Below are 21914 nucleotides of genomic sequence, written 5' to 3'. Positions count from 1 at the left end.
GTAACTAAGGAGAATGAACCTTTTTAGTGTATTTGTTAGCCATCTGTATTTCTTCTGTGAATCACCTCCCTACGGGTTTTATTTTCCTCTTCAAAGTGTTCAGACAATATGTATAGAGATTACAGTTATATACGTATACATACAGATTACATGCTATGTAGAAATACGTATTTATGTAATTTGTGTAATTTATATATGTATGTATATAAGTCATATAGATGTAGATTTTAGAAATATTTAAGGTTAAGATCCTTTTGCCCACTTTTACTGTGAATGGTATTCTTTATCCCAAAGATATTTCTAGCTGCTTATTATTAGACTTTTTCTGAATTAGTTGAAATTTGGCTTCCTGACCAAACTTTTTATTAACTCTGATTTGTTAATTTTTTAATTTCTAGGAAAGTGATTTTATAATCTACAATGACAATTTTATTTTTTCCAGTAGTTTATACTTATTACTTTTCTCACCTTACTGAATTACCTAGACCTTTCAGAACACAAATTCTATGATTATACCATATCATCCTTGACCTCTTGTTGACTTGAATGGACAGTTGTGTTTAAACGTTATGAACATTTCTAGCTGTTGATCAGATATTCTTTATCATGTAAGGGAGATAGTCTTTCAGTTAAATTTTATTTACTAATACTTTTTATCAGGATTACATATTAAATTGATTTATCAAAATATTTTTGATACCTTATCAAGATCATGTCTTTTTTTCTTTCCCTTTTTGTGGTCTGTTGACTTGGTATAATAATATTGAAACAAAAGATTCTTTTTTTGGCCTTACCTGGAAAAGGGTATCTTTGGTGTTTCTTGCCTTGGATAACTTTTAGTTAACCAAGTGTTATGTAACAAACATCATTAAGTTGACAAATGGAAAGTGTTTTGAAAATAAAGTTTTCATTCTGTTAACAGCAATTAAATATAGCTTAAATCCTGTGGGTAAATAAAAGATTATATTTCTTTTCTCTCTGGATGAAATAAGCAGATTGTTTAAGTTCTGCTTATTTGCAAATTGGGCTGCCTTTTTTTCCAGTAATTCTGATAAAAATGCTCCAGGTTAATCGGCTGTCAACATTGAGTTACCTATCTGCAGGGAGTTTGGTTTAAAGGAGTAAACAAACCACTCTCCTCTTTACCCCCAGGAACTCACTGAATCCTGTTTTCATGATTTTGTCTGGCCTAGGCTTGGAGTATTGCCTCTTGGTTGCAAAGTAAAGAATCAAAGAACGTGTTGAAGCCCCTTCACTCATTCAGTCCTTTTTTTTGTACTCCCCTCTCCTTCTGTTTCTATGGCAGAGGAATTCTCTACCAGTGGTGGGGAAAACTGCTTTGGTTGGGTGTCCTCGCGGTGATGGGAAACTTTATACAAACAGGTCTGGGCAAGGAATCTAAAACCAGCAGGAAAACCCAGCAGGTTGGTGAGGCCTTGTGTCTCCTTGGCTCTCCTCCCACGTGGCGCTAACCAGACCCACGTCTTACATGTGTGCTGGTACCGTATGACATCAGCCAGAGAGCCTGTATGAGAATCACCAAACGCAGATGCTCTTCATACCTGTGAGTCAGAATTTACTGAGCACGATGCCTCCCAGAAAGTAGAGCCTGATTTTCTTGTGAATACATTATCAGTGTCAAGAGACAAACCCTTAGCCTTTACTTTTGTTTCCTCAAGGCGTCTGTGTGAAGGGAGTTTTCTGCTTAATGTAATAACTTGAAATTAAATGTTCTGAAGTAGGGGAGAACAACCCAACACGTAAACCATCACTTAAAACAGTCATTTTGAGCTAATCCCCTTAGATGATAGACTGTATATTTAGGCCAGCTCGTGGCTGTTGGCATATACTTGAAAACTTTTCATTTCACCACAAGCAGCCCTTTCTTGCTTTTAATTATGGCATAAGAATAAGTCTTATCAAGATTTTCAACCCGGGAGTCCTTTTTGTTAACCCGGTGGTAGCTTTTCCTCTGTGGCACCCCATGGCATTGAGGACATGGGATGGCGATGTAGCTCATTGTCACATTTTTTTCCTGATGCACCTCAGTTTTATCTTGGGTCTGCATGCACTGAGGTGATATTTCTGGCTTCAGATGATAAGCTCAAATTCTGAGAATTTTACAGCAGCAAACTTGGAGCAAGGCTTCAGTCAGGCTGTCACCTGTACAGCTTACCCCGTCATTCTTGGAACTGCATTCTAAAGAAACCTTAACTGTCTAGACCCCTCCGTACGCACACTCACATACAGATAGCTCTAAACCTACATGATTGGTATGAGATCGTTGCCCTGCTGATGCACTTAATAATTGTTTCTGTACACAGCCTTTTGTCCAGCCCCGAGGTACAATTTTTAACGTGATTGCTTGTCAAAGATTTGATACTTACAGAGTCGGCATGGGAATAGCTAATGTAGAGATCTTCGTATGGAGTTTAAACTAGGGTAAGCTGGGAACGGCTTATTAATTGTAAACAGGAAAGCAGCTCAATTTCACAAAAAAGACTCCTAGAATTACCGAAAATGGAATGTATAGGTCTCTTATCAGTTCTTTGTCCTTCTTCAGGGAAAATCAGCTTTCAGTTTCTCTTGACAATTTGGGGATTATTCATCCAAGAGAAAAATAGCTAAGGAAATGAATACGCAATCCAGAAAAGAAAAATACAGGGGACCAATAAGTAGAAGTATTCAACATTATTTGTAATCAAAGAAATGAAGTTCTACAATAAAAAGTCTATGTTAACCTAGTAGAATAAAGAAGTTTAAAAGAATAAGAATCTCCAGTGTGGAGGGCACAGTGGGCGTAAACTGATAGTATCTTGTCCAGAGCAGTTACGCATTAGGTACCAAAATACTAAGACCTTTTGAGCAGGCAAATTTGGAGGAGAATGCCTACCACAGCTCTGTGGTTTATAATAGGACAAAAGGCTGTAAATAACTTAAATGTTTGTCATTAGGGGGCCAGTTAAATAAAGGACTATTCAGTCATTAAGAACAATGGACTTTTTTTTTTTTTAAAGATTTTATTTATTTATTAGAGATCACAAGCAGGCAGAGCGGCAGGCGGGGGTGGGGGGGGAGCAGGCTCCCTGCTGAGCCGAGAACCCGATGTGGGGCTAGATCCCAGGACCCTGGGATCATGACCTGAGCTGAAGGCAGAGGCTTAACCCACTGAGCCACCCAGGCGCCCCTAAACTTCTAGTTTTATATTCCTTAGATTACTATACAGTAGTATAGTCCAACATATCTGTGTAATACATAACCCACAATGGATAAGTGTGTTCTAAGATAAGTATATATTAGAGTATTCCCTTTTCATATTTTTTCATTGTTGTAAGGGCAGTGATAATGGGTTATTTTACACTTAGGACAAAGATTAAATGAATTACAAAATGAAGAGGACCCAACAGTAGCAGTCAAGTGGAAGCAGTGTCCATTCTTCTAAACACGATGCCTCCTCATCACTTAGACATGCCCAGAGTTTTCTGTAATGTAAACATGTGGCTTTGCCTAATGGCTTTATCTAAAAAATTTAAATAGTACCAATTGGGAACAGGCAAACCAAGGGACTTTTGCCTGTGGGAACTCAAAAGGATTTTGTTAGCTGTGGTTGGAAACATTCTCCCATTAGTAGAGTGATTCATGTATAATAAATAGAAAGAAAGTACTGTTACTGTGCTAAGTTAGCATCTGGATAACTTTAAAGAAGGACCTGAACAAAGGCACACCATACATACCCCTGTCTGGTACGTATCAGCCCCTCTAAACTAGGCAGAATACTAGACTAGCAAAACAGGAAGTTACTTCTACTAAAATAACGGGTTTATTTTTGTTGTTACTATTACAATACAGCTCTATTTTTAACCTTCAGTCAAATAAGTTCGATGCAGTTGTCAAACTTTTACAACATTAACTGCATCTCGCCCACATTAGCTGATCTGCCGAGGAATGGAACTCATACAGCCAATGAGAGGCAACACAGGATTTGTGTGTAGTCTGGCTTCGTTCTGGATCTGGAGCCCTGCAGATTACGACTGCGTGATTCACTCACTCTTCGCATCTGCCTGTCTCCTGTTCCCCTGTCTTGTTGGTCAGCTTCACTGGTTTAATGTGCCATCTCCCTGGTTTGCTCTTTTATATACTTAGGTTTAGAAAAATTTTGTTGAGCCAGCACTGATTTTCCACCTAAGGAATTAGAAGCTATGAAATTTTTATTCCAAAGTAAGACAAAACACTGATCTTTTACTGCAGTCAGTTGTGACTTTCCTGGTCTTCATGATATGGGCGTTTCCATTCCTGCTGATGTCAGTTCCCTGAAGGAGATGAATTTAGTTGGAGTGGTTCCCCAAAGGGGGAAGAAAGGAAATTACTGGCTTTTCTCTACCCACAAGAACAATCTGGAGTAACTGCTCCTTTGTCCACACCTGTCCCCTGCAAGCATAGGGAAGCACTCCCTAGAAGACGGCACAGTAAGGAAGTGTATGACGAGGGTTACTAAGGCTAACTTTGGATTTGTCCTACAGAACAAGAGCCGCATGTTCCGGGTACAGTTTAGTGGAGGGTCCAAGGAGCAGGCGCTGGAACACTGCTGCAGCTGTGTGCAGAAGCTGGCCCAGTACGTGCCGGTGCAGGTGCCTGACCCAGTTGGCCAGGAGCTCCCGCCAAGTCCTGGCCCGCTGACAGCGGGCGAAAGCCAAGGGAAGGACTGTGTGCGGCGCGTCCCCCTGCAGCAGGGGGTAAGTAGGCGAGTGTGTTGGCTTTGGGAGAAACCTGACGAGGTATTCCTTTTAAGGGGTGGGGGCAAAATCACAGTGGAATTTGTTGAGTCTGTCTGGTTTGTAGGTTAAAAGGTACCTAATGTTAAGTGACTTACTTAAATTGAAGGTTGATCGTCACTGTAGCTACCTAGCATCCTAGAAATTAGAGCAGCCAGGAGTCCCGGCTGTGTTCTGGGTGTCACTGTAGACCGTGGTCCTCAATGTATGGCCCCTGGACTCTTCCCTGAGACCCTCTGCAGGGGTTCATAAAGTCATCCTTGTTTTTATAATAATATGACATTATTTGCCCTTTTCATTGTTTATTTGCATTACTTGACAAAAGAATTGTGAGCAACGCTACTGTCACCCTAGCACAGATCAAGGCAGTGACATCAGACCGGGCAGGGAGTCAGCACAGTCCTCCACAGTCACTGGCGGCGAGAACTCACGCACCCACCTTGCACTCGGAAGTGAGGTGGGAGGCGCCTGAGCCTCTCCACTGCGCCCTGAATCAGCCCCACTTCTGGAGTGCCCCTGGAGCACTGTTAGCACTGTAAACGGCGGACAGACTGCCACAGCCCAGGTTCACCACCCAGGTGAACCTGGTATTCGGTGGGCATTTTCTCAAATAAAGTGAGCCTGTCATTATCGGAAAACGACTAATAGTATTTATCGACAGTGATGAAATAAGCTTCTCAAGTGAAGACTGGAATCTTGGAAAAACTTGTATCTGCTGCTGGGCTGTCACAGTTCCCGACCCAGCCGACTTCTCTGATAGTGCTACTTGTGAACATGGGTGTGTTTCTTTTTTTAGCTATAATTATATGACAAAAAGTTTCAACATTTTGGAAGATCTGTATAGTCCGGTGAACCAGTATTTTCCAAGTGACCAATCCACAATGCTACAAAATCATGCATGGATAGAGATCTGGTTAAAGTGTACAAAATAGTCTCGTGGTTTTAATAATAGAAAGTGTAACAAGTTTATCCCTATGATTTCAGACTGTGTTACAACTAACTTTTAAGAACCTATCTTTTGTTGAGTTTTAATGTTCTATAAAAGAAGATCCATCATTATCTAAAAAGGGGGTTTTAAGATACTTCCACCTTTTCTACCTACATAGCTGTGTGAAGCCAGAGTTTCCTCATGTACCTCATCCAAAGCCACAGATTGAATGTAGAAGGAGATAGAGTCCAGCTGTCTTCCATTAAGCAAGACATTCCAGAGATTTGCAAAATCATGACATTTTTTAGGAAATATTTTTTTCATAAAAACATTTCTAAGAACATATAATGGGTTCATTTTTTAAATGACTCAGTATTTTTAATTATTGTTTCCATTTTTAACAGATCAGAAACCAAAACAGAGGCTGTCTGAGGGCCTCAATAATTTATCTATGTGTAAAGGGGTCTTGGGATCATAAGTTGGAGGATCACTGTTTGAGAATTTCTCCTGGAAGGACATTTTCTAGCATTTCGTTGGCCTGATCCCAAATGTTAGCATAAGCATCTACCTGTGCTCTTGAGATGAAATTCCAGTTTCAAGCTGAGTTTTTAATTTTCTACTTTGAGAAATTATTTTCCAAACATGGCTTTCTTCCCTTCATCCTGTAAGAGCCCTTAAACCACTGGGCCAAGACGGTTCATTGTTGCTGTTTGCCACCAAGTTTCTGGTTCAGAATTTATGTAGGGTGAACACAAATTTACAGTATTTTTCATAAGGTCTTTTTCTTTGAACAAGTGCTGACTTCCTCTGTTAGAATTCTTTCCCTTCATTTGTTTCTGCCTGACCTTCTTTGAGAAGATGTCTTCATGCTAAAGCTCCATTTCTTACAAACCCTAGATCTGGTTTCAAGCATTTTGCCACATCAGCTCCCGGTGTATTAAGAATCCCTTCCCTACAAATGGAATGGAGTGGTTTATTACTTAGTACTTTATTGCTCATGATCCTTTGCCCCCTAAATAGAATATCTTCTTTTGTAGGTTTCATTGATCCATTATGAGATTCAGATTATGGTACCCAGTGCATGGGATGGGACAGGAAGCAAATAGGCTCCTAGAATTTGGGAAGTAGTCTGGAATGCCTTATAAAGGGCAACGAAGATGCATCAGGCTAGAACCTAACCAGGCTACACAGTTATCTGAATAGAAGAAGATAAACTGAGGCTACAGCACGGAGTCGCAAACACAGGCTGAGGGTTATGAACTACAGAAGCAGATGGAGGCTCTACCTCTCCGATTTCGAAGGTTGGTCCCAAATATCTAGGTAGAAATATCCGCAAAGTGGCTAGAAATTTTTCATGTCTTTTCTTGATTCTGTCTTCAGGGACTTTTCCAAACTGTAGTTGTTTGGTGTTAGATGTGATGTTGTGCAAAGACCACAGGCTGTGGCATCAAAATGGATCTGGGTTTGAATCCTGACCCTGTTAGTGGCTGTGTGATCTCGTGGGAGTCCCTGAACCTCATCTGTAACACGGCAAGATGGAAATGTTCTATGTTTATGTATGTATATGTGTATATATATATATATATATACACACACAGAGATGTAGTCCAACACCTGGCAAACATCTAAACCATGTTACTCGTGACCGTCACTGTCAGTACTGTTACCCACCCAGATCATTCCCTTGCAGATGGACAAGTTAGCCAGGATCACAACTCCAAAGGGGCCATAATAAGATGGAGTGTCTGAAGCTGCAGAGCAGAAGACAAGTAAAACCACTGGATTAATTTACCACAGTGTAGACATCGTGAAGTCTAGGAAGACATCTAGTCTTCCTAATGGCAAAACCTTCCCAGGTTTGCCCATAGCCGCTGCTGTGCAAATGTGGTACCATGTTCCCTTTCTCAGAATCCATCTTAAAGAGTTGCAAGCTGTGGCCAAGTTCTAGTCATCATGCTGCTCTCTTGTATTCATTCAGGTGTGTCATCTCCCTAATAACTGCATGCACACATGTATGTGTGTGTATACGCGTGTGTGTACATACGTGTGTATATATACATGCACATCATATACCTATATATATTTGGGGGGGTCTGAAATAGTACCTTCTTTGCAGGTAGAGATAATTCCATGTCTTTCTACTTCAAGCTCATTTCCCAGAGAATTTTGTTTTTACTTTACCTCAGCCTTGTCATTTTGCTAACTGTGGCTTAACTAAGTGTTTCTCAGCCTGAGAGTTTCTAAGCCAACCCAGTCCACCCCGAAGAGAGGGGCACAGTAAAGAGAATGGTAGTTGCTCGGTGAACTCTTCGTCAGTACAAGTCTGGAAGAAGCAAACAGCAAGTTACTGTGTGCACAGAACCTTCTAAGTCTACACACATGAGTGGAGGACAGTCTAAACCTGAGCCACCCTACTAGGCTCAGGTGCTACCCTCACACTTGGCTATTGTTCAGTGTTTATGCGACACCACGTTTGGTTGATGTCTGTCCCAGGTGTCTGAGGAACATGATGTGAGCTGAGCTGGTATATATCGTAGGAAAGCATCACATACTGGAGCCAGGCATGCCATGCCAGGCAGGAGAGTCTGACTTTTATTTTCACACGTGAGGAAACTGAACAGAGAAAGGGGCTTTACCTACGGACTTCTGATTCATTTGAGTCCCTCAACCTTTTTGTCATTTTTAGTATTCTTGACTAGTTTTCTCTTTGTTCCTTACTCCCTGTCACCCTATCTTCCGTTTTTGATGCTTCCAGATGTACTTTTTTTCTGAATACCTACTGACCAGTGACGGTCACCTTCCACATAGGAGGAGACAAAATCTGGCACCCCCTGACTTCTGGCAGCCAGAACATACTGCTGACAGAGGCACCACCAGCTCACACCTCAGGTGGGCACGCCTGTGTGCAAGAGCCACAGGTGGTCCGAGCCTAGGTGGACCTGCAGGTGTGTGACTAGGAAGGAGGGGGCAGGGCGTTGGAAACAGTGCTTTTAGGTAGAAGCAGCCTTCCAAGCCTTTTGGGATTTTATTCGCCTGGAACCCACCTCCTGTGTTCTACCCAAACAGTCCCCTCACATTGTAGATTCTTGTGAAATGCACGGATTCTGGAGCATCTCCTACTTCCTGCCTAGCATATAGCCTCCCTATGGCTCACCCCCCACCCAGAGCCTGAAGTCTTCTATCTGCTTCCACTCTAGCACCGCTTGGGTTGCATTATAACCACTGTTTCACTTGTTAGGTTCTCACTGGGCTGTAGGTTTTTGAGGGCTGGGCCTCTGCCCTGTTCTCTGTGGCCCTTTCCCTTTCTCACCCCGGTGTCTAGTAGGCACACACATTGTTGAAGATATCTTGTTATTTACTCAGAAGAACGCATTCTCTTAGAATATCTAAAAAGATATTAAGTCTTATTAAAAGCAAATGGTTATCTTGAAATTACACGGTGTCCCGTTCCCCGCACACGCTGCCCCCCTTCCCCCTGCCCGGTTTGCTCTTCTGCTATGATGATGTATTACTTGAGTCATAACTCTCAGAAAAGAACAAATCATTACCAGAAGCTGGGCAGGTCGCCTGCCCTGTGGGACGAGCTTGTGGGCATGAGCTAGGCCTCTAAAGCCTGGAGCGCATGGTGGTGCTGGACAGTGAGAAGTCCTAACAGCCTAGTAGTAGACATGGAGGAACACATACCAGGCACAGCGCGGGGAGCCTCAGACTGAAACTGTCTGTACTCTGTACTCCCTCGCCCAGCTTAAACCGGGCAGACTCCATGGGTGATGACTTTATGCCCTTTACTGACACTTTCTTTTTACACAAGCAGACGTGCTGCCACTTCCTGTGATGGCCGGTGGCATTTGTGATTACATTCAGCTCGTCCCCTAACTGCAGCCGTATCTTTGCAGCCACCCCAGAAGCCGGAGAAGCCGCAGCCATGTGGACCAGCCAGCACGAGCGCTTCCGGAGGAAGGACTTCAGTGAGTCGGTTAGCTCAGGTAGAGCCTATTTTCCTTGGTCATGAAAACAGTGATCCTGAGGAATCTGCTTCCCCGTGGTCACCCCTTGTGGAAGAGTAAGCTAAGATGCTAGTGTGGAAGCTGGGGACGACTGGGCGCTTGGGCCGATGGAAGAGCTGCCTCTGGGGAAAGGCAGGCAGGGCAGGCCGTGCCTGTGGCCTTAGCGGTTCACTGTGGGAGATAACGGATTTAATTACCACTTCCCCAAAAGGAAGAGTAGAGGGAAGTACTTCCACTTAACTTTGGACATGAAATTTGAGAACTAGTCTAAGACAAATATCAATATGAATTTGGAATCAGATCAGTGATGGTTTCTGTAGGGACAAACTTCCGGTGCTACGATCTCAGCTAAGGATGTGTGGAAACCCAGGAGGATTCAACCTCGTTCGCACAGACTAGCTTTCAGACATTCCTCCCTCCCCTTGCAGTTTGCTATTACCAAAGAATCCCACAAAATCTGTTCATTCAAATTCGGGGTCACTTGATGCCTACTCTGTTGGAAGCTCCTGGAGACCTGTCTCCTCACTGTGTTTCCCTGCTGTGCTGGACAGCATGCAGTCAGGCTAACAGCTACTGCCTTCCATACAATTCTGCATGGAAATCATCAGTATGCAAGGATAATTTTATTTTTTAATTTATTTTAGAGCACGTACAAGGTAGGGGATGGGGAGAGGGGGAGAGAGAATCTCAAACAGACTCCACGCTAAGTGCAGAGCCCACTGTTAGGCTGGATCCCAGGACCCTGACATCATGACCTGAAACAAAACCAAGAGTCGGACATTTCAACTGACTGAGCCACCCAGGCGCCCCTGTTTTTCTTTTTAAATGTATTTATTGAACTGTGCTAACAGTGGTATGAAACAGAAAACACTGGTGTTTTCTCTGTCTGGCTTATCACTACTAACTCATAGAACTAACGTGGACAGGGGCGCCTGGGTGGCTCAGTGAATTAAGCCGCTGCCTTCGGCTCAGGTCATGATCTCAGGGTCCTGGGATCAAGCCCCGCATCGGGCTCCCTGCTCCGCAGGGAGCCTGCTTCCTCCTCTCTCTCTGCCTGCCTCTCTGCCTACTTGTGATCTCTCTCTCTGTCAAATAAATAAATAAAATCTTTAAAAAAAAAAAAAACTAACATGGACAGTCACAGAACTAAAAAACTTAAGAGGAAAGAAGACTAAGAATTCATGTCTATTCCTTTTAATAACTCAAGCAACCACAACAAAACCAAAACCAAAGCAAACACAGACCTAAACGCTTCTGTCCAGTGGCAAATCAAGCTACACAGTGCCCCAGTATATAGCCTCCTATTTGCATTGTGGCCGGAGAGTAACTGAATGAGCAGCTGAGGACAGGAGAGCCACACAAAAAAACATGGAAACAGGGTACGATGTGATATCCTTCTTTAGGAAATGTCAGTTGCTATAAAAGGTATATCTTAGCCCAATTTATTTACATAGTAACTAAACATATGTAAGTATTTGCATATTTACATAGTATGGAAGCAGGTACAAACGAGAGAGCACCAGGCTGGCCACTCAGACAGGTTATTCATTTGCTCTAAACTTCTAGACAAGACATTCCATGAAGGTAAGTGGGTAAAACTTTTAGAAACCGATGTAGCCATATAGATGAAATTTCATGTTCTTACTACCTGTAATTCCATTTCAACTACACAAACATGCATATAAGGATGCCCTTCACAGTGCTGATCACAGATACAAGATCGGAAAAAACATAAATGTTGACTAATAGGACCCTAAGTGGTTTTAAGTGTGGCATAACCGTAAGTGGGATAAAAATGCAGCCAATGAAAGTGATACATATCCCTGTCTATTGCCATGGAACAGTATTAGCAGTACAGTAAGTCTCTAAGAAGGCTACAAAGCAGCATGGTTGATTTTCTTGTGAATACAAACAAAAGTTGGAAGGAGATACACTAACCTGTTAACAGTGGCTCTCACTGGAGAGCAGGGCTCCGTGTTACTTTCACGTTCTCTCTTGACGTAGAGTCTGAAAAGCTGGTTTGAATTTAGAAAAGTAAATGTCTATTACAGATCATGTCTAGGGAAACATCAGTTGTATACACATACACCAAACCGTGCCATCCATAGAAAGGGCATAAAACCACTCACCTAGGAGGAGTGCTAGGAGTCAAAGCAGCAAGCGCAGAGGGAGCACCGCAGAGCCGGAGCCCACAGGCTCACGTGATGCTGTGGGCTCCAGTGTCACTGCACCGTCCAGACCGCCAGGTCCAGTAGACTTTAATTTGAACTCTCGTATCGAAATCGTGGCAACTTACTCACCTGGTTTTAAAACACTGCAAGTTACCAAAGACATACAGATGGCAGTCCATCAAGTGAAAAACTTGCTCGACACCGTATGACCTCGTCTGTGACATTTTGGAAGAGGCAAAGCTACAAGGTATGGAGAAGAGATGAGTGGTTTGCCAGGGGTTCAATGTTTGACAACTAGAGTGGAGGTATGAAGACATTTTCTGGGCTGGGGAGTGGTATGGAAAGGTCTTGTCTCCTGATTGTGGTGACAGTTACATGCTCCTCTCCCTGTCCAACTTCATGAGTAAGACTGGAAAGAGACATGAGAGTTAATTATGTCCTTCGGATGGTCAGTTTGTGACTTTAATTACATTCAAAACCCACTTCCCACACGGTGAACTGCTCACACCCATTCATCTGTGACGTTTGGGAAAGATGAACAAAGCTCGTGCATTTCATTCATTGACTTTATCAGTCCACCAAATGTCAGCACAGTATTCTTCATTAAAACAGGATCTTAACTTTGTAAATCATTTCATTAATACATTTGAAATACTCAGGGATACAAGTTGATCTCACTTCCTATGTATATTTAGAAACGTCATATAAAGGAACCCTTTAAAGCTAGTAAACACTAATTTTTGGTGTATGTTTCCCTAATACTTCCTTAAAGCAAAGTTTTTCTGTGTTCTATTCAGGCTGTTGCTTTTGGCTGTACTCTCTAATAAACTACTCTTCTGAAATCCCCACAGTCTCTCCTGGTGTCAGGGGAGCGGCTCCCGGTCTGCGAACAATCTGCGTGGGACACAGAAGAGTTAGGCCCCTTTCTACGCTTGTGCCTTATGGATCAGAATTTCCCCGCGTTTGTGGAAGATGTGGAAAAGGAACTCAAAAAGCTGACAGGGTTGAGAAATTAACACTCCAACAAAGGAAGCTGAAAGCACTGAGAAAGTGCTTCCTCCTAAGATTAGATACAAGAATAAAGAGTATTATTCCAAACACCTTTTATCAATGTTTTATTTTTAAAAACAGGTGAATCCACTTTTTTATACATCATTGCACTTCAACACAAAACACAAGTACATGCATCTATGGTTACACGCCGCATGAGAACCCTGCCGGGCGAGAAAATCTACACTCACCCGTTAAAGCAATGTGAAAAATACAGTGTCAACCCCGGAGGAGAACGAGTTGCATAGAATACCATGCGAGAACATTTCAAGGTCATTGAAAACAAAAGGTAAATTATAAAAGTTTGCCTTAATTGAATGTACAATAAGGTTCAACACATCAGTGCAAAAGGATTTAAGAATTTACATGGTTTAACAAAAAAGAATCACTTAAAAAGCAATCATACATATATACTGCAATTCAATATATCCATTCAGTGGAGCGTTCCAGCTTCTTACCAAAGTTGCAGGTTAAGCCCTTAGAACTACAGATTTCAGTTTATATTACTCATCTTTATGTACCAGAACTGCACAATTTCCTCATCTGACAACATACAATAAGGAATGAATATCAGCAGCTAAAAAATGAAACAAGCATTTATTTTATTTTGGATTTCTCCCACCCCCAAAAATATAAATATATATATATATATATTTATATACTGTATATATCTGTAGGTTTTGCTGTTCTTTACAAAAATGTTTTCACTAGATGGCAGCAGTGCAATTTAGAGCTTTGCCAATTTAACAGCTGCATTAAGTAAAAAATGGCGCATGCACGATCCGATCCTGAGGACCTTTTCACTTCTACTTAAATATTTTAACAAAGGGGGGAAAGAAGCAACATTCACAGCACATCAAGCCCAAAATAGTTTACACCTTCTACACTGAAGCATTGTTTAAAATGAACCTGACTAGGTCACCCTTACAGGAAAGGCTAAATAAGGCATGCTTTAGACAGTCGTTGTGGTGTTGCTCACTTGAAAGGGGAGAGAACCAAAGAGGTCCAAGCAGAAAATTTAGCAGGTCATGTTGCCACCAGTTTCAGGAACCTAAAGATCTGTAAAGAGACAGTATGTGGAAATTAAAAGGGAATATGCACCATCACTGAAGAACTACACCAAGTGCCACATCAAACAAAGCTTTGGTTCAGACAGCATGCTCAGGGATGTGGTGTGAAATTCTGATCTCCATGTGCCTACGTGGAAGGCACTCCGGCCCAGCTGTGCCGGCCACCGTTCCTGCCTGGCCCTCAAAAGCAAAGTGGAATTAACTGGCCTCTGGGAATAATCCACATATGGTAACATTTTTTACCTCTTTTTAAAGATACGGTTAAATAATGGTGCAGAGTCTTTTTAAAACACCACACATACTCTGAAACGGCACTTATAGAGATATGTGGAACAACACAGCTGAAAATGTTCCTTTCCAGTGGCTGCACTGGATGGAGGACAGAGAAAGAACTTATTCCATCAGTACTGGCTGCTCGGAAATGAACTACCAAGATCCCACAACGTGATGCCAACTACTGAAGAACCTGTAGCAAGGTCAACAGAGGCACATTCATTGGAATATAATTTTTAAGATTTCTAAAGAAGGCCATACTTACATTATAAGCAGTATTTAATTTGTGTTTCTCTGGCGCAAGTTTTTATCTTTGTGATTGTTGGTGGAGTTGGTTTTCCTTTGGAGGAAAAATTGCATTATAAAAGTTAAAGTCAGTAGCAACTCTTGAAATTATAACACATGGAAATACAGGGATTCTTTCACTTACTACCATCCCTGGTGTAAGTAGAAATTTTACTGCACACTAATGCATAAAAACACTCTCCATAAAGTGCCTACAGATCTTCGAGTAATCCTTCTGACTCCCAAGATAGAATTTTCAGGTACCTTTCCCTCTGATGTATGGACTATAATTACCATAAAGGTAAAAACTGTAGTTTCTTCTCTACTGAACACCATAGTCTCTTCTCAAATGATAAAAGATGATCACATATGGGCAGTGCTGTGCCCTCTGGCACTTAACCAACTTGAGCAGTTTGCCTGTCACTCCTTGGTCCGCAACTCTAGGCGGTTCTGCTTATCTCGGACGGATTCAGAGCCTGCAGTACCATCTCCCTCGGACACACGCAACTGCTGAGGGAGCCAGGCAGCTTACCTGTGCTACAGTTCCGCTTGAGATGAACAAGACTGGAAGTCTCTGATACATACTGGTGATTGCCCCCCGCATCATCAATTTGAGCATACAGGATGCACAAAACTTTATTCCTGCATGGCATTCCACTTTATGTTGTTAGAAAAAAACAAAATTATACCACCTGTCCTGGGAATCAAATGGTCGGTCAGCCCCAACCGTGCGGCTAGTGAGGTCTACACTACAACACTCACTTCCACTCACTGGTTCCCCACAACCTTTGCTACTCCATTGGATTACACTGCAAATACAAAATAAACTACTGAATCAATGTCCAATAAAATACTTACATTGGTCCAGCTGGTTCATCATCTGTAAGGTGTTCAGATTTTTAATAATCCATTGAGAGACAGGAGAAGAAAGGAGAAAATCGTGAGACTCTACATAAGAATTAACAGAACAGCAAATGGCAAGTGGCAAACATGGCTATTCATAGCATTTATTCAAGGCCATTCCATCTGGAGGTGCAAAAACACTCATGGAGTTATTACTTCTAGATTCAAGTTTTTAATGGCAGGTATGTTGTTTTAATGGTTTTAGTTAACACTTTGAATGCTTGTCATGAAAAACTGCAACTGTAGTGGACAGATAGGCTGCAATATTATTATACTCATCTTGTCCCCAAGTTCCAGTGGTTCACTCTTAAATAGATGAGAAGACAAACCAACATTTCAGTTGTAAAATCCTGCTGTTTGTTTTCTTGGGGTGAATGCGTGCACAGTTTTGGCTCAATCCTGCAAGGTAGATGGATGTGTATGTTCTATACATTTAGCCACACATCCTCACTTCCCCAAAGGACACTGCTCTTGCTCTTCTATAATCTTTAGGAGAGTCTTCCATCTGGAGAAAAGATTGAGGAAGAGGAAGCCACAATAGTTCAACCTAAAACTGGGTCAGCCCGGCCGGGCTATGCCCGCAACAAGTGTATGGGTACCAGATGTTCCATGACACACCAGGGAGAGCTGAATAGTGGTGACATCCCTCTAGAAAAGACTTCAGACAGAAAGACAGGCTCAACTCTTGAGCCCTGGCCAAAACCAGAACCAAAATCCAGATGAGCCATGAGATTTTTTTTTTTTTTAACCAAAAAGCTTAGATTCTCTGAGTTTAGAAGCCTTCTTAAATTGGTATTTCATGATTGTCATTTGTAAGTTTTTCTTTCCTGTTTGTGGACTGAGGGCAACTTGGTCCCCTTTAGGTAGGTATGTACATACATGGAATGTTTGTTTTAAAGAGGCCCACAAACGGGAGGGAACAGTAAGTGCTCTTAGTTTCTTTCTGTTTTACATAAGTCAGGTAGACTAAATGATTCAGAACAGTTTGGTTTCACTGAAGGCTTCCAGAAAAACTCTCAGCAGGATTCCACAAGGGGGCTTGGTGCACATGAAGCAGTTATGGAGGTCACAGTCTCCGTGTAGGCATCTGCAGGAGCACACGTCAGGAGTAATGTCTGTCACAGGGAGACATTGCTCCACCTGTTCCTTCGAGGCAACGGAGAGGCAAAGCCACTGCCAGCACACACAGTGACTGGAGCAAAAAAAGATTGAAAAACAAAAACAAAAACAAAAACAAACTAACCACAAACCAATGATTTGTCAGCCAGAACAACAGGCTAGCGACACACCAGTGTCCACAGGGCTCTACTACAAACAACAGTACACTCTCGACCAGGTACAGAGAACAAACTAAGACTCAAGGACACCCAAGACAGTTGTGTGCCGTGTACGCAGTGGAGATATACGGGACAAACCAAGACTGAGACACAAGCCCAGCCTACATCCACTGGCACCACAACACCCTACGCTCTCAGCATCCAGGCCAAGCCAGCTCAGCTACATGCCAGGAACTAAGCACTTCAGGGACTTAAAGGAAAAGACCCAGGAGCAAACTTAGAATAGTTTCAGTGCTCTGGCTCTGCACCGGAAAACAGAAAATTCTAAAGCAAGATAACTGACAAGAATATCACCAATCTACACCCAGCATGAAAAGAAAAAGCAGGGGAGGGAGAATCGCGATAGCCAAGCTAATCTCCTCAAAGCATGACACTGTCCGCACTGACCCAGGCACTTCACACGCAAGCTTTTCTTTCTTTTGGTGGCAGAGGGGTAGGCCCTGCTGTCTGCCCAGTAATGTCATCTTCCAGCCCAACAAGCTGGTACCGTGCAAGGGGCTGCATGTAGGGGTTTTAGCAACAGCGGCTCTGGTGCAGCTGCCATGCCTGCAGGTGGGAGCAGGTGCTGCTCACACTAGTGTCTGGATCTCGCATCGTCTCTCCCCCAGTGCACATTACAAGGAACCCAGAAAACAGCCTCATGTCTCCTACTGTCCTGGACGGAGACTATCTCCAGCACCACTCTCCCTTCACAGGTTAGACAAAACAAAACAAAACAAAACAAAACAAACAAAAAAACCCAACCTGACCCTAACAGGGAAATCAGAAGAGAGGAAAGAACAGAACTACAGAAGAAAAGGTACGAAAAAAAGTAAATGAGGATTAAACAGCAAACTGAAATCCAAATTAGTTGTGAAAGTGAATGAAGTAAACTTGAAGAAAAGTGTTAACATTATGAACTGTGCATCGTATAGACTGAAGCGGAGATTAAACAAACTCCAAAAGCATGCATATCGCTCACTTACCACCATGTTTTAAGGGTTTGATGCAATTGAGGGGGGAAAAAAAAGAAGTCATAGTAACCGACAAATATCAACATACCCCCAAACCCTCAGGCCAAAAGATAGCGGCTTAAACTGGCTCTCCTCTTCGCCTGGGATTACTCACAGCCACTGGCTAGATGGGAGGAAGAGGACTGGGGAGAAAGGGAACAAGATGCTTCTGGAATCCGTCTGAGGAGAGTGAAGTTCCTGGTGGAACTGCCATCTTCCCAACTAGTTGTGCTATGGCGCTCACTCCGCCAGATCCCATCGCCTCACCGTCTGGAAGGTGCTCTGCGATGCCCAGTACACAACACGTTACCTGATAGGGCACCACCTCGAAAAAGATGGCTTTTCAGTCAAAGTGACCAAGAGTTGACTATCTGGTCAAAGCTCCTTTTTCACTGCCTTCCTCTCACTGAGGATGGGGTTTTCTAGTTTCTAAACCTGCTTAAATCTTGCCTCATCTCCACAGAGCAGCATTAAACCAGAGAGATTCACGGCCACATCCAGTTGCCTTTCATATTTGGTCCTACTGTATTCTCTCCACAAGGTAACTTGTTACTGACTCAGATGACCCCTAGTTAGGAGACGATTTAAAAAAGTCACATTTCTTTTCCAGCATTCCCGGCCGGCTGAAAAGCTTCACATGTTCCCAACTAACAGATTTTTCAAACATAAGAAAAGCTCTTGTTTGTAAAGTGTCTAAAAGAGTTTGAATGTATCAGAGCCACTAAAAATGGTCCCCCTAAACCCCCAACTATCTTCTCCACCAGTAACTTGAGGAGGAGTCCCGTTGAACTGCTAATAAAAACTGTCCCCTGAATGTGAAAACAGAAAACTCTCTGATGCCGCCACTTCTTTTCTTAAATCAGCTCTTCTTGTTTTCATTCGAGGTCACTAAATGTCCAGCAGAACTGAAGGCCCCAACAATGAGGCAGGCTCGCACCGCATTGGGGAGGACAGACTTGAAGCATACTCGAACGCACACTAATCCCTCCCTGGGTTCTGTCAGCAGAGAACCAACACGGAAGGTGTGCTCCAAGCATGTGAGCTGTAGGACGGATAGAAGGCTAGGAGGATGCCGGCTCAACCTAGTCTTTTTAGATAATTACCATTTAACATTTTCAGAGAAGCAGTCAAGAAGTGAGTAAAGTGAAAAAACGAAGACTCTGATTTGACCCCATGATTCATCTGTTACTAAAAACGCTGAAGGTAAAAGGCGATATGCAGATAATCTACCTTAAGACAACCTATTGGGCATTGATCCTCAAACACACCATAGCAGGGGCTTAAAGGGACTTAGCGTGCATTTCGCTTGTAAAATGCCCTGAGTAGAGGTGCCTGGGTGGCTCAGTCAGGTAAGCACCTGCCTTTGGCTCAGATCATGAACCCAGGGTCCTGGGATCAAGTCCCCGCATTGAGCTCCCTGCCAGGGGGGGAGTTTTGCTTCTCTCTCTGCCTGCCGCTCCCTCTGCTTGTACACACTCTCTGACAAATAGATAAAATCTTTAAAAATGAAGTGTCCTGGGTAGACTGTAGTAGACTAAGAGACATATCTTTTTTTTTCTGCTGAAAGCCACTAAACCTTAACTCTAAGCATTTTCTATGTGAGAAATCTGAAACAGTATTTACTTTTCTGGGGAAATGTACTCAGACTAAACTCTCTAAGTTCAAATTTGTGCATGCGTACAGTTTTAAACTGTTTAAATTGTTCACTTAGTGCTTTTCTGGTAAGGGGCTGAGTGTCCAAGAGCTCAGACTGCCCAAATAGGAATATTGTGAGTTTTACATGAAATTGTCTCATACAAAAAAAATTTCAGTGACTCAGAAATCATACATCTTCTCTGATAGTAAAGTACCTTTTTTTGGCAGAGAAAGCATGTCAGGCATATTAAAAAAAAATCCATTTTCACTATGGTATAAATAAGCAATAGCTCCACAGACAGTTATCTGACACAAACTCATCACCTCTACAACTCCAGTTTGTATCAGATAGGCAGTCCCTCTTCTTCATTCCACACAGGAGTGCATGCATCTGTCTACGTGTAGGCTTGGGGAGGGCTGTGTGGGGAGAAAGCATATGAGGGGGCGGCCCGTACATGGACTGCACAGGAGTTGAGGGGAAACTAGCTAGAAAAAAGCCACAGCATAAGGAAAACTCACTGAAGAACAATCGACTTTTTTTTCTTTAATGATTAATTCCAGAGGGACAAGAAATGAAGGGGCATAGGAGCAGGGAGGAGTTGGAGAGGAGGCAGCAGACAAGGGAGAAAACTCTGGTGCAGAAATGCAGAAGCAAGGCAGGGATGTGGAGAATGGAGCCTGGACTGCGCTGGCTGTCGGGAAGAGAGCGGGGAGGAGGCAGACACTGCGATAATCCCAGCGCCCCAGGTCTGCAACCCCAATTCAACAAGAGAAAAGTAAATGCTGCTTGCATTATAGTTCCTCTAAGAGACCAGAGCAAGATTTTACTTTGCACTTACCCATGTCTTTCATGTAGGATTCATCCATTGTCTATAGTAATTTCGCTTAAAAGAGGGACCTTCCCTTCGGAAGCCACTCAGATCTGCTGACCACACATGGCTCTTCCACCCCACCGGCCACCACTTGCGTTCATGAGCCGTGGAGCTCTAGGTGGTGGTGGTGGTGATGGTTGGTTTTACAATAGCTGTTCCCCAAGTAGGTGTCTGCTTGTCAAAACCAATACTAACCATTTCTCAAATCTAACCCAAATGTCTTCCACACATGTGGGGTGAGGGGGGGACAACCTAGTAATAAACCAAGTGGCTTCCTAAGAGGAAGACTCAGATGGGGACGTGCTGAGCCAATGTATCACTCTGCCAAGAGAGTGGCAGCCAGCCTTGTCTTAAAATAAAAAATCAGGATCTGAAGCCCATCTTTGCCTTCTCCTACCTCTTTGCTTCTCTACCTTTCTAAACAGAAGGCTGAGCAAGGTGCTATTCTGCAAAGGAAAGAGCATTCTGAGGGGATGAAAGCCTTTGCAGAACCGAGGCGTAAGTGCTCCTAGGGAGCCAACGCTGGAAATACAGACAGCGTCCCTTGACTCTCAGGCCTAAATGTAAGTACTCTGCCTTGGGAATCCTAATTTGTAGCAGGAAAGAGAAAAAACTATAGGAAAGATAGTACGCATGTGTGAAAATCCCAAGAAGGCAGTTCACATCATAGAACAGCAGTTCTGTGGACCTAGGAGAAGGAATGTAAAAATCCTGGGGGCGTGCTCCCCCTGCAGGGAACTGGCTCATTTATTCCCACAGGCCCAGCGGCTTCCTGCGGCCATCCCCTCGCTCCTGCATCCAGCTTGCTGAGGAAGGAATGTGCACCAGGAGGGGGGCCAGCCCAGCCTCCCACAGGCGTAGTTAGGTTCAACAATGAACCTTTCCGGCAGCCTCACTGTAATACTCTCTTCTGCTTAGGGCAGGCAGAGAGATTTTGGAGGTGCTGAGAAGAAAGGAAAGGGGGGGAAGGCCTCTCAAACGTGGCCTTCCAGAGAAGCCAAAGCCCCCGGGCCTACCTTCAGGGCTGCACACCTTCTGAGGGAGCAGCAGCCACAGGGACACAGACGACTCTGCGGGGTGGGCACAGAACTGTGGTACACGAACACAGGCCCAGGACTGTCGCACCAGAGCTGGCATCCTCACTGTCACCCGGGGCCGGCCTCCACTGAACTTAGGCCCACACCCTTCTCGTCTAGTCAGTGACAGGCAAGTGGTGGTAATCGATGGCTGGCCAATGACTTTGACAGTGATGTTACAGGGGAGAAGGGTGGGAGCTAGTCAGGAAGCCAAAAGTACCAACGATACACATCTCCAGTGGCAGCTGCCCCCGACTATAATCGTGGGGTTAGAAATGGAATATCCATGACAGAAACAAAAGGAAAAAACCCCAAAGATACCTTAGGACTTTCCTCACTGTAAGCATGTCCAAAAATCTAAATTCCTTGTTCTTTCCAATGCTTACTAATTCACTGTTGTCCTGATGCCACTATCTAGTCCCACCTCTGGCCTAAGCCAGCCTAAGGGTGTCACCTCAGGGCCTGGGCTCAAGGTGTGACTGCTTAGTAGCTCGGTCTTAAAACCAGGGGCAACTGATACATCAGACTCCACCATTCTTGTCT

The 21914-nt window shown here is 43.4% G+C and overlaps 2 protein-coding genes across 4 annotated transcripts in view; one reads left to right on the top strand and one right to left on the bottom strand.

Moving 5' to 3' along the window:
- Positions 1–13766, top strand: part of REC114 (REC114 meiotic recombination protein) — a 102026-nt gene extending 88260 nt beyond the window's left edge. For both annotated transcript variants that reach the window (XM_046007786.1, XM_046007785.1), the window contains 3 exons: positions 4521–4733; positions 9597–9686; positions 12730–13766. In XM_046007786.1, the coding sequence (XP_045863742.1) occupies positions 4521–4733; positions 9597–9686; positions 12730–12894 (468 nt within the window). In that variant the 3' untranslated portion in view covers positions 12895–13766. The remainder of the gene's footprint in view (positions 1–4520; positions 4734–9596; positions 9687–12729) is intronic.
- NPTN (neuroplastin) overlaps positions 12977–21914 on the bottom strand; it is a 69768-nt gene continuing 60830 nt past the window's right edge. The window contains exons 7-9 of one of the 2 annotated variants that reach the window (XM_046007784.1): positions 15415–15424; positions 14537–14611; positions 12977–13987 (exon numbers count right to left, since the gene is read on the bottom strand). In XM_046007784.1, the coding sequence (XP_045863740.1) occupies positions 14551–14611; positions 15415–15424 (71 nt within the window). In that variant the 3' untranslated portion in view covers positions 12977–13987; positions 14537–14550. Of the gene's footprint in view, positions 13988–14536; positions 14612–15414; positions 15437–21914 lie in introns of both variants that reach the window. The other variant, XM_046007783.1, reaches the window with a different exon arrangement.

The sequence above is a fragment of the Meles meles genome, chromosome 6 (assembly GCF_922984935.1).
Source record: "Meles meles chromosome 6, mMelMel3.1 paternal haplotype, whole genome shotgun sequence".
NCBI classification, from domain to species: Eukaryota; Metazoa; Chordata; class Mammalia; order Carnivora; family Mustelidae; genus Meles; species Meles meles.
Note: the sequence above shows the minus strand (reverse complement) of the source record. Positions and strands in the feature narration are given on the sequence as shown.